Here is a 12497-nt window from a genome sequence, read left to right on the forward strand (position 1 = left end):
ATATATATATATATATATATATATATATATGCAAGGAATTCGCGAGAGCAGGCGAAATATACACAAACACTGATCTCTGGCTGAAGGAGACTCGAACCTACGAACCTTAGGACAAGGTACTCACTGCTTTACCAATCTACCCACACTGGACAATACCTTGGCGTGTAGCTTGCACTGCACGTTTGATCCAAGGCAGCCAGCTTTCAGGAAGAAGGCTTGCAGCTTTTCATCTCATCCTCTGCATGCATCGGGGGTATATTGGTAAAGCACTGTGTACCTTGTCCTAAGGTTCGTAGGTTCGAGTCTCCTTCAGCCAGTGATCTGCGTTTGTGTACATTTCGCCTGCTCTCGCGAATTCCTTGCATTGTTAAAATCTCTAGTAAGGCTGATGCATGCAGGGGATGAGATGAAAAGTTGCAAGCCTTCTCCCTGAAAGCTGGCTGCCTTGGATCAAACGTGTAGCGCAAGCTACACGCCAAGGTATTATCCAGTGTGGGTAGATTGGTAAAGCACTGCGTACCTTGTCCTAAGGTTCGTAGGTTCGAGTCTCCTTCAGCCAGAGATCAGTGTTTGTGTATATTTCGGCTGCTCTTGCGAAATCTTTGCATTGTTAAAATCTCTAGTAAGGCTGATGCATGCTGGGGATGAGATGAAAAGCTGCAAGGCTTCTCTCTGAAAGCTGGCTGCCTTGGATCAAACGTGTAGCGCTAGCTACACGCCAAGGTATTGTCCAGTGTGGGTAGATTGGTAAAGCATTGCGTACCTTGTCCTAAGGTCCGTAGGTTCGAGTCTCCTTCAGCCAGAGATCAGTGTTTATATATATATATATATATATATATATATATATATATATATATATATATATATATATATATATATATATATATATTAACACATCGGCCGATTCTCACCAAGGCAGGGTTGCCCGAAAAAGAAAATCTTTCACCATCATTCACTCCATCACTGTCTTGCCAGAGGGGTGCTTTACACTACAGTTATAAAACTCCAACATTAACACCCCTCAGAAGGCTTACACAATACATGAAGGTTAAGGGATACATTTCAAGTACATATTGCGAAGTGTTTTTCAAAAATTACATCATATAATTCTCACCCAGCTTCTCTGAGCTGCAGTACGTACGACGGATGCAGTACCTATTACCCCTCTGCTAAACCATTTACATCACATCTGCAAACACAGCAACATCTTGGGATCTTGATACAATGTTAAAAATTTGAAACCGATCACATGAGTCATTTTTCGGTTATGGCACTGTTTCCAACTATTGCAGTTTTTTTTTGTTCTATATTAATAAATGAACAAATTTTCCAGCACTCCAACGATACTTATTATCCTGGTAGTAAGATGCATCAGCTTTTAAATAAGGAAGCCCTTCAGAAGAGGTAAACTGGAAATAATTTGATGTGATTTACGGGAAATGTAAGTTTCGCTCAATTTTTCACGTAAAGTTGTCAGAGTTGTAACTATACTGCTCAATTTCACTCTCAGCGGATGTCGAATTTTTTGCCACCTTTCTTTGAACTTTTGAAACTATACTCTTTCAGGATGCTGGGAATGGGCTCAGCAACTTTGGCCATAGGACATCTGAACATGCCAAGTGTTCAGAGAATTTGGTCTTCTTTACCGTACACAAGTGTTGAAAAATTGAAGAGGGTTGGTTGAAGTGTTTTAGAGGTATGAGAAAAATAGAAACGAAAAGAAGAAAAGACAACAAAAATCACGCATTCTCTTAAGGTACCTCTTCGAAAATATTAAACTAAATGGAAATTTTACAGAGACTCTTAGAAACACTTTCTTGAGCCCTTCGCGCTTGTTTGTTCCTTAAATAATCAAAATTCACATATATTATCCAATATATTATTTCATGGTATTATATGAGAAAATAATAGATTTTCAGAACATATCCTAATTTTGCTTGTAACATAAAAAATGACTTATTTATAAATAATAAAGGCCTAAAGTACTCATGTAAGCCCACTGAATGTATATCATAGAGGGTGTATTTCTATCAGCGTTTATATGATGTCTGTTGGTGAAGAGGTTACTGTGTAGCCTTATTAATGACCCTACTGTAATCGATAGATTTGAAACCCCATTGCTCAGTCATCCTGCAAGTCTAGCTCTTAGGGCCTTGTGTATTTATTTGCATTTTTGCTACAGTCTACAGGATAGACATGAGGCTCATAATAAGCCGCGTCCAAGGCAAAAAATTAGTACTTGACTGATTGCCTTAGTAAGAATGCTCAGGCACTTCTGTTTCTATGATCTTCTCTTGCAGGATATTTTAAAATAATTTAATGCTATAGAAATTTATTGGCCGAAGAGAACATGTATTGTACAAAGTCTAGAGAATCATTTAATTTTACCAGACGTGGAGACATTTTTTACTTTGAAGGATATGTCTTATCCGTAGAAGCCACCAAAGAAACGTGGGCCATAGCCTAGCCCATACCCTCCACCACCGTAGCCCAGGTTTCCGAGGCCGTAACCAAGGCCTCCCAAACCGTAGCCTCTTCCTCCGTGGCCATAGCCAAGACCACCGAGACCGAATCCACCGATGCCAGCTTCAGGATCAGGATTTGCGACAGGTCCAGGCCTGGCTGCTGCAAGACCCACCACCAGGAGAATGATCTATGGGTACAGAGAAGTTTAGTTATTAGTCAACATTTATAGGAGAAATATTTAACGATTTTACTTGAGTAACATTCCTTCACATCAACTTCGGGAGCAATTTTTATCAATTGTTAACTAAATGTTTCAATTTTATATTGAAAGTATCAGGTGCAGAGAACGTAATTACAATATAGATATATAATAACATTTAGTATAAAGTCAACAAATTACGTTTTCTAAATATATTACAATGTTTAATGAGCCGAAAAATAATTGCAATCTCTTATGTTTTGAAGTGCGTACCGGCATTTTGGAGCGTTTAATATATTTTATAAATACAATGAACACGAAATGTCTGTATCACGAAATATCGGATCATTTAAATTTCACTGAAATTTTAAGAAATTTCTTATATTTTGTTTTCTGTTTTACAAAGATGAAAGAGTCATTCTCTTTAGATATAATAAAAATATAATGAAATACTCCTGAGGATGCTCGCGTTATTGTTAACAGCCTTCCTGATACTACCATGACAAAATCAAAGCAAAGGTTTCACTTATATTTATTCGAATGTCAAGGGATTGTGGGTGACGAAAACCATTTCACAGATGAGATGAAACTTAATGATCTTCACTTGTTTCCAGATATTTTACATAATCAATTGTTTTAGCTGTAACATGCGAGCGTCTGAAGCCTCAAGTATTAAGTTCGAGACCTTCACGTACACGAGAATTTACCTGAGTATTGAACAGCCTTGTAATAAAACATTGTTTACCACAAGTGAGTCAGGTCATAACTTCCTCTTAAACATTCAGTGATTTCACAAGCAATTTAATATTATTTTAAAATTTTTTGCTCATTTATCATTTTCCTAAAATTTATTTTTTTCCGCTTTATTTTATATCTGCACAACAGTTGTATTGCAACTTTTCTAGTATTTGGGAAATAATTTTTTGCAAATCTGTGTGTTTAATAATTGCGTTGTGATTACATCTCTGAGTTCTTTTGTTATTTTACGTGAGATAGGATTATTATAAAAATTATAATTTAAATGAAAAAATAATACATTCACTCTAGCAAAAATTTTTACTAGAGTGAATGTAAAAGTTTGTGCTCTGACATTTTTTTTATTCTAGTGAATTTGTACAATGAATAATACTGTTCTAGAAAAAACTATAACTTTGCTACTCACAAGAATCTTCATATCTACTCTATGTTGCTTTCCTGCTCAGGAAGGTGTGTGAGTGTGAGAAGACTGTATGTCCTTTTATATTCTAGCATCCAAGAGCTGATACTAGTCATGCGACCCTGATAAGTAGAGCAGTCAAGCTATGAACTACCATTATAACGGTGACCAATCCTTTCCAAGGTCAATGGGACAGTGACAAACCCAAAACTTGGAATAAAATTGTGATAAACTGTGATTTCTAAGAAATGTAGTTGAATATTTTTTTTTGGGGGGGGGTAAAAAAGAGTAACATAACTAATCATAGATTTTTACATTCTCACATACTCGCATGCACCATTATGTACAAGCGCATGCACAATTCTAATAATATGCTGTCTCCATGCACTGAAAGACGCCAAGAACCACACCCACCAACCTTGCCCTTGTACGAATATTGATCATACATGGCGACTAACTCCTCTGGTAATTAACATGAGTACTGAAATTGTATTCTATATATGTTTTGCTATAAATACTTTGTCGTAACAGATCTAATTTTACATTATAATAGCATATAACATTTATTGTTTAAAAGGACACTTGTGTACAGTTTAGGAAATTTATTAAAGGATACATTTCGCCATGAGTGGCTTCATCAGTCCTAATATAGAGTAAATTAATATACATTAATGGGTAGTAGTGTAGGTGACCTGAAGCAGAAGTGAGGTGAGGCGGGAGGTCAGTCATGTTGTAGAACAAATATATTTATTTATATATTTCTCCAACATATTTTTTACAAAGTGACTTACCTCCCGTCTCACCTCAGTTTTGCTTCAGGTCACCTGCACTCTCTATTACATATTAACCTGTATTTATTTACTCTGCATTAGGACTAACGAAGTCACTCGTGACGAAGTATCTCCTGTAATAAATGTCCCAAACTGTACACAAATGCCCTTTTCCTCAATTTGTTGGTATCACCATACAATTTACAACCATTCATTTTTTAATTATTAGTCTTTTATTATTCTTAATTTATAAATATATGAAAATTATTAATGAATATATCACAGAATGAGTAGGACGAAATTGTTTTGGGCTGATTAGAAAGTTATGATAATTAATAAACTTATAATTTAATTAGCAGTCATATATTTTCTTTTGCAATGCCTGTCTTACATTAATCCACAGCTTCATATCTTAGCCTGAAATATTTTTCACAGAAATATGCTAATGGTTGTGTCCTGTGACCTGGCCTGACTAGGTTAAGACATTGGGTTAAGCCAGTGGGAGAACTGGACCTGCCTCGCATGGGCCAGTAGGCCGGCTGTAGTGTTCCTTCCTTCTTATATTCTTATGTGTCTATAAGATTCTATGCAATAAATGAAAAAAAAAATTATTTCGGTCAAACAGGAGAAAGCCTTGAACTAAGATTACATCAACATAAATATTGCATTAGAGCTAAACAAGAGCCCATTCATGTGTGAAGGATTTTAAGCACCCAATTGATTCTCAAAAGATCGAGAAGATTGTATAAGACAAGTACATTGTTGAGAGAAATATATTCGAATCATTGATTTTAATATGAATATTAGTTCAGGATTATATGAATAAGATTCATTTATAAATAAAAGAATTTGTGAGGAATATAAGCTATGTCTGGCATGTCACTGTTAAAATATACTGGATATGTGACCTTGCAAAATCTTCACCACACTCCCACGCTCAGCATACTGACTCACTATGTGAATAAATGGTTTACAAAACCGATAAGTTGATGAATAAGACAGTTGTGCAACATTTGGGTATTTATCCTGTAAACGTTTTGCACGCAGTGACTTCTTCAATCCAATACAAAGAAAGGTGGAAGATGAGCAGGAGGAGTTTGAGGTAATCAGTCCCTCAGTCTAGAGTCCATGTGTTCAGTCCGTCAATCTTGACAAAAATGCGGCATATATACTTATATATATACTTATATACTTATATACTGCTGACAGATTAGGCAGAGCAGTGGTAGGCGGAGTCACCAGCGTACAAAATTACTAGTGGAAATTGATCTTGTCTATAGTTAAGACAAGTTTTGAAGAAGATCCTGCAACTCAACGTGCTGGAAGGGCGGGTCATCTTGATTTCATTACAAATGCTTTTTTGGATCACCCTAAGTGTGAGACGACTGGTGTTGTAAAGTTTGGGACCCATAGCCTCGGAGACGTGGATAAAAAGGCTTCAGGGAAGAATATTTGTATTTCTTCCTGAAGCCGTTTGAATATTCCACTTCCCCTACCACCCCATCTTTTCACTCTTTTTTACCAATAGGTATATTTTATTACATAATATGGTACAAAAAGGTTTAAGAGATATATTGTTGATATAAAGATGGCATATACAGTACATGAGATGTGAGAGATAAATGTCTAGTACATATTGTTGCATGTTTGTCACTGATTATAATGCGAAAATCTCATCCAGCTCTTCAAAACTGGGGCGCATACCCAAAATACAGCAGGCATTACCCCTCTGAACAGCAGCGCTGAGTCGCTGGAACAGAAAACTAGCTGCCCTGGGATCCCTAGTTGCCCTGATGAGTATTTTGCCTAGCTCCTTAAGGAACTTAGATGCACTCTTTCTCCATGAGCCAAGGGTCTCTGAGCCTATGGGAACAAACATATAATGTAGATGAATGGCTCACAGAACCGACACGTTGATAAATTAGACACATGTGCAACTCTTGGGTATCTTTATTAAGGAAACGTTTCGCCACACAGTGGCTTCATCAGTCAATACACAGGAGAAACTTGAAGAACAGGAGGAGAATGAAATATTGGGTTAAGCCAGTGGGAGAACTGGACCTGCCTCGCATGGGCCAGTAGGCCCATGAGTCGATATGGTCAGTCCATCAATCTTGAATAGAATACGGCATATGAGCGGAGAAGCAGCTTATAAACCGTAGGCAGGAGAGGTGCAGCAGTCGCAGGTGGCGTCACATTTGCCCAGTGTGGAAGTAGGTCGTGCCCAAGGGTTAGGCAAGCTTCTCCTGTGTATGGACTGATGAAGCCACTGTGTGGCGAAACGTTTCCTTAATAAAGATACCCAAGAGTTGCACATGTGTCTAATTTATCAACAAACATATAATGATGGGCAAGTTCTCCATATATATATATATATATATATATATATATATATATATATATATATATATATATATATATATATATATATATATATATATATATATATATATATATATATATATATATATATATATAATTGTTTTAACACACCAGTCGTCTCACACGTGCGGTGATCCAAAAAAGAAGAAACACAGTCACCGTCATTTGTTGAATCGCAATCCTGACAAAAGCACACTTATGACATCATCCCCCACCCCTGTAATCAGCTTACGTATGACAGCGCTGAGCATATAATTGCTTACAGCACGATTTCTCTTCTCCAAGCAATCTGGTTACAAGGGACACTAATCCATGAAAAATTTAGTCCACTGTGTAATTATGTAGTAGAGTTTATATTTTCAAACCCAAGCTGCATTGCACATAAATACGCTTCCACGACATGTGTCTACCATTCTTGGGTTACACAACGACTTCCCTTCAACGGAGGTTCTTCGATCCTAGTGAAGGGCTGGTAATATATGGAACTTGAGCTAAATACCTATCATAGAATCATACCTGATAACCTCCAATTCCAAGGCATTGTATGACCCCTGGAGGGTTTAGCGTTTCTCCATTAATACTAATTAATAATAATAATTATGATAATAAGAATTATATTGATATACAGTCCTGAACAATTGATATGTGAGCATTATACGTAGTAAAGAATCGAAACTTGGACATATACTCAGCATTTATATATTGAGAGATTGCTTTAAGCCTACATTAGGGATTAAAATGTTCATATCTGGTGGTAAAGAAAAAAGTTAAATAGTAATGACTGTATGCATCACTTACACAAGAACATAAGAAAGAAGGAACAATGCAACAGGCCTACTGGCCTATGCGAGGCAGGTCCAATTCACCCACCTTCTTAAGCCAATGCCTTGACCTAGTGAGGTCAGACACGTCACTTAAGGGAGGAGCAAGGCATCCGACCAAGTAGCACAAGCTAGTCAGGTCCAACTCACACCCACCCACACCCACTCATGTATTTATCTAAAATATTTTTAAAACTACACAACGTCTTAGCTTCTATGACGGTACTCGAGAGTTTGTTCCACTCATCCATGACTCTGTTACCAAACCAGTGCTTTCCTATATCCTTCCTGAATCTGAATTTTTCCAACTTGAAACCATTGCTGCGAGTCCTGTCTAGGCTAGATATTTTTACCACTATTTACAGCCCCTTTATTTATTTCTGTTTTCCATTTATATACCTCAGTCATATCCCCCTGATTCTACACCTTTCTAGAGAGTGCAGATTCAGGGCCCTCAATCTATCCTCATAGGGAAGATTTCTGATACATAGAATCAACTTTGTCATCCTCCTTTGTACGTTGTTGTGTACGAAATGGTATATAATACTCTCATTTTGTACGTTGTCCAGAGCATTTATGTCCATTCTGTAATACGGTGACCAGAACTGTGCAGCATAATCTAAATGAGCCCTTACCAAAGATATATAGAATTGAAGAACAACCTGAGGACTTCCATTATTTATACTTCTTGCTATGAAGCTGAGGATTCTGTTATCTTTATTGCGAACACTAATGCACTGTTGTCTTGGTTTCAGATTACTGCTAACCAGAACTCCTAAATCCTTTTCGCAATCTGTAATATTAAGATCTCTTTATTTAGTTTATATGTGGTATGGCTATTTTCTTGTCCAACATTTAGAACTTTGCATTTGTCTACATTAAACTGCATCTGCCACTTCTCCGACCACTGCATCAGTCTATTCAAATCATCCTGGATTTAAAAAAAATGACTCAGAGGAGATACGCTCACAACATGAACGATTTTCGAACCGCATGGATGAGACGATAATATATGACTAGTTTAAATGGGTACTGCCAGAATGATGAGGCACAGCTGAAACCTACATACCGGAATAGCTGAAGTCTCAGGGCTTTAACACCACTGAGTCCTTGACTCAGATCTGGGGTCCTCAAATTCCCCAGGCAGTGTTTGACTGCGTAGAGCTTAGAAGATTCACTGAATATAATGTCAGGCGGTGGTCATGATGTGACAAATGAATATATCTACTAGGCAAAGACTGCGACTTCATAAGCCATTAGAAAATAACGTTGCAATTTTTGTGTTTTTTTCAAGTTCTTTCCAGGATATTAAAAACTCAGATCAAAGCTTCAGGACTTTCTTTGTTGAAGAAAAAAATGTACCATATAAAATGTATTAGAATTCTTTTAACAGGCTTTGAAGTGTTTTAGATTTTTCTAGGACACTGGATGTTATCCGTAGAAGCCGCCTATGAGACGAGGTCCGTAGCCGAAGCCATAACCACCGCGACCGATGCCCCCGAGACCGTAACCAAGGCCTCCCAAGCCATAGCCATGACCTCCCAGACCGTACCCTCCAAGACCGTAGCCAAGACCAAGTCCACCGAAACCAGCTTTTGGGTCAGGATATGCAACAGGGTTAGGTTTTGCTGCTGCGACACCCAGTAGCAGGATAATGATCTGAGAAGACAAAGAAAATCTAGTTATAAATAGTTCGATAACATTAGTAAGGCATTTGTTTGAATAACAATAAGCATTTTATTATTAAATATATACCCGTGAAAAAATATTCTTGCATTTACCTGCTAATAATTTTATACTATGTATATTGAATGTACCAAGAGAAGAAAACGTAATTACATATAAAAAAAATATTTAAAATAAAAAGAATGAGTTTTTATGAATATCTGAAGTTCATTGAGGTACAAGTACACATAAATACAGTTACATAAGTTATCATACATAGCAACATGTGTGTAGATTACCCAAGATAACCCAAGAAAGTCACAGTGACTCATTTCCATTGGGGTCCTTGATTTATTTATATTGAAATTATTATGTTATTAAATACCTTAAAATTTATACCAATATAATGTATCACAAATTCTTAATTAGTAGTAAAGCAAACGTTTGAATCACAACATTTCTAGTTCTCCTTTCAAGCTTAGTAAAAATGTTCTGAAGCTTTCTGGCATGACTCTGAGCAACCTATCTGCTACTGCTATTACAAAATTATTCACGGATTTCTAATCTTACTTTATTGTGTGGTGAGTTGTGGTTATTATTCATCAGCAAGGCTGAAAGCTATTGTGATTTGGAGACCATTAGTTTTTCTTCTATATTTAGGGAATTGGATCTGTGCTCCAGTTCTCTGAATTAAGCCTGAATGCCTTCCACATCCCCCCCCCAGGCGCTGTATAATCCTCCGGGTTTAGCGCTTCCCCCTTGATTATAATAATAATAATATATTGTATTAGCTGATAACTCCAGCAATTAACGTGGATGCCTCAGAACCTTCGGACATAAATTCGCGTCACACAGGCATTCTAATCGTTTAGTTTAGTTTCAGTTAAAATTGCGGTATTACTTAAACATTGTGTACATATATTGTTTGTTTCGGTCATTCAGGTCTTCACTTATTTTCACTCATTAAATGTTTTCACAAAAATTTTAATATCCTTGTAAAATTTTGCCCATCTAATATTTCCGTGAAAGTTACAGTTATTTGTCTCATTTTCGCAAATATTTGTAAGCAAATATTTTAAAAAATTAAAAAAAGTATCTATAAAGTAGACTTCATATCTCGTATGACTTCATATCTCATGTTAAATACAAAATACGCAAACGTATTTTGTAGTTAATATACGAGATATATCGGTAATTACAATTAAAATAAATAATAGGAGTTGGTTTACAAAATTTAATATTTTTAAAATAATAATTCGTTTTTAACATGTACACAAAAATTGCTATTCTGATAAATATTGGCAGTGAGAAATATATTTAAAACAAGAAAAGCAAAGAAAAATTGCTTGACAAGCTTTTATATTTTTTTTTGGGGGGGGGGAACGTTTCATTCTTTAAAGAGCTTTATTGATAAAGCTCTGCATAGCGAAACGTTGTCTAAATCAAAGCCTTTTCTGCAACGTGTTGTTTTCTTTAATATTGTCAGAAGATAATCATTTAACGTTTGCTAAACAACTTTGACCATTACAAGTCTGGCACTTACCAGAACCTGCATGACTGCTGTGTGTAGCTTCGTTGCTGAGGAAGGTTTGTGAGTGTAGGGACACTACCTGTCCTTTTATACTCTGGCATCCAAGAGCTGAGAATATTGTCATGTGACCCTGACAAGTGAAGCAGTCAGTATTATAATACTGACAAAATTTTACCAAGGTCAATGGGCCAGTAATATTCCTACAGTCATGGAGTAATTTTATGAAAATAGGATTTCTTATCGAATCAGTTGTATATAATATAATTTTTGTTAAATTTTCAAGCATACACTAAATCACATATTTTCACATGCCGAAACACATGCACATACCCATATATACACGTAGATATACACAATTTAAATAATCTTCTTGCTCCATGCATAACAGGACACAAGACACCACACCCACCAGTCTTGCCCTTGTGATGATCCTTGATCTTACTGTAGCGACTAATTCTTCTGTTGAGTACCAGGTTTATTGATTTTTCGTGTTTTATATTCAGTATTTGTTCTATGAGAACTTTCATTTTGCAATGTAACTGAATAACTTGTTTATTATAATTATGATTATTATCTTAATATACTTTATTTGTAATTATATTATTAGCGAATACATTTCAACAAGGAGAGGAAAAAAATTGTTGTAGATTGATTAGATATTAATGATAATTGACGTAATTCATTTCATAAGCTGTTACCTATTTTTAACAAAAGTCTACTTTACACTACTCAACGCAGTCACTTTCAATTGATTTATTTGTCACATAAGCGAATGCATTTATATAAGACATCTTAACTCATATCGTTTTCTTGCTTTACAGCCCTAAACTTCACCTTCAACAACACCTTATTGTTATGTTTGCTGAGAAGTTCATAAGGGTTGTAGTGGTAAGAGGCTACAACGGCACTATAGATGATGGAAAGATCTCCTAGGAACTACTTACACGATTGCTCTTTATGGCATTCAATAAGAAGATCTTGCGTTACATTGTAATGAGATGACTCCTGGGTGAGGGGCTCATCTGTTAGGCTCTGTATAGAGACATAACCGCGTCAGTTCACTTCAGTTACTGCAGCTAGAAATGGAATTGCGTTGAGGCTGAGAGCTCAAAGACCAGATTTCAATGGGAGAGATATCGATATGCTACTTTCAGGATAAGGGTCTACCTAAGTCATCATAGTGGAAATACAATGTTTGAGCGACAATACCATAACAAATATTCGTTATAATTGACATTATATACTTTTTCATTAAAAAATAAAAAAAAATAACATGGCAAAATATCACTTACACAAATATTATTGAAGAAGAATATATATAAAGATAAATTATTGTCTAGTTTATAGACTAAGTAAGATAATGAAAAGTTGTTTATGTGTCTAAAGAGGACACAGTTCCTCTATGTCATCAAATTAAATAATTTTAATGAAAAATATTGCTAACAGAATATTTAGCAAAATAATGTAATATTGTGGAAGAATAACTTGACACTACATATGTGCTCGA

At 35.9% G+C, this 12497-nt stretch overlaps 1 protein-coding gene and 1 long non-coding RNA gene across 2 annotated transcripts; both read right to left on the reverse strand.

Annotated features, from left to right (window-relative positions):
- Positions 1-2315: 2315 nt before the first annotated feature.
- Positions 2316-3875, reverse strand: LOC138852307 (uncharacterized). The gene is made up of 2 exons (XR_011391637.1): positions 3828-3875; positions 2316-2653 (listed from the first exon to the last, which is right to left on the reverse strand). It is a non-coding gene; the product is annotated as an uncharacterized lncRNA (long non-coding RNA).
- A 5251-nt stretch (positions 3876-9126) lies between these two features.
- Positions 9127-11034, reverse strand: LOC128693709 (keratin-associated protein 19-9b-like). The gene is made up of 2 exons (XM_053783535.2): positions 11003-11034; positions 9127-9453 (listed from the first exon to the last, which is right to left on the reverse strand). Exons 1-2 carry the CDS (start codon positions 11012-11014, stop codon positions 9226-9228), a joined length of 240 nt encoding a protein of 79 aa, XP_053639510.1. The 5' UTR covers positions 11015-11034; the 3' UTR covers positions 9127-9225.
- Between the last annotated feature and the right edge of the window lie 1463 nt (positions 11035-12497).

Source organism: Cherax quadricarinatus, chromosome 6 (assembly GCF_038502225.1).
Source record: "Cherax quadricarinatus isolate ZL_2023a chromosome 6, ASM3850222v1, whole genome shotgun sequence".
NCBI lineage: Eukaryota > Metazoa > Arthropoda > Malacostraca > Decapoda > Parastacidae > Cherax > Cherax quadricarinatus.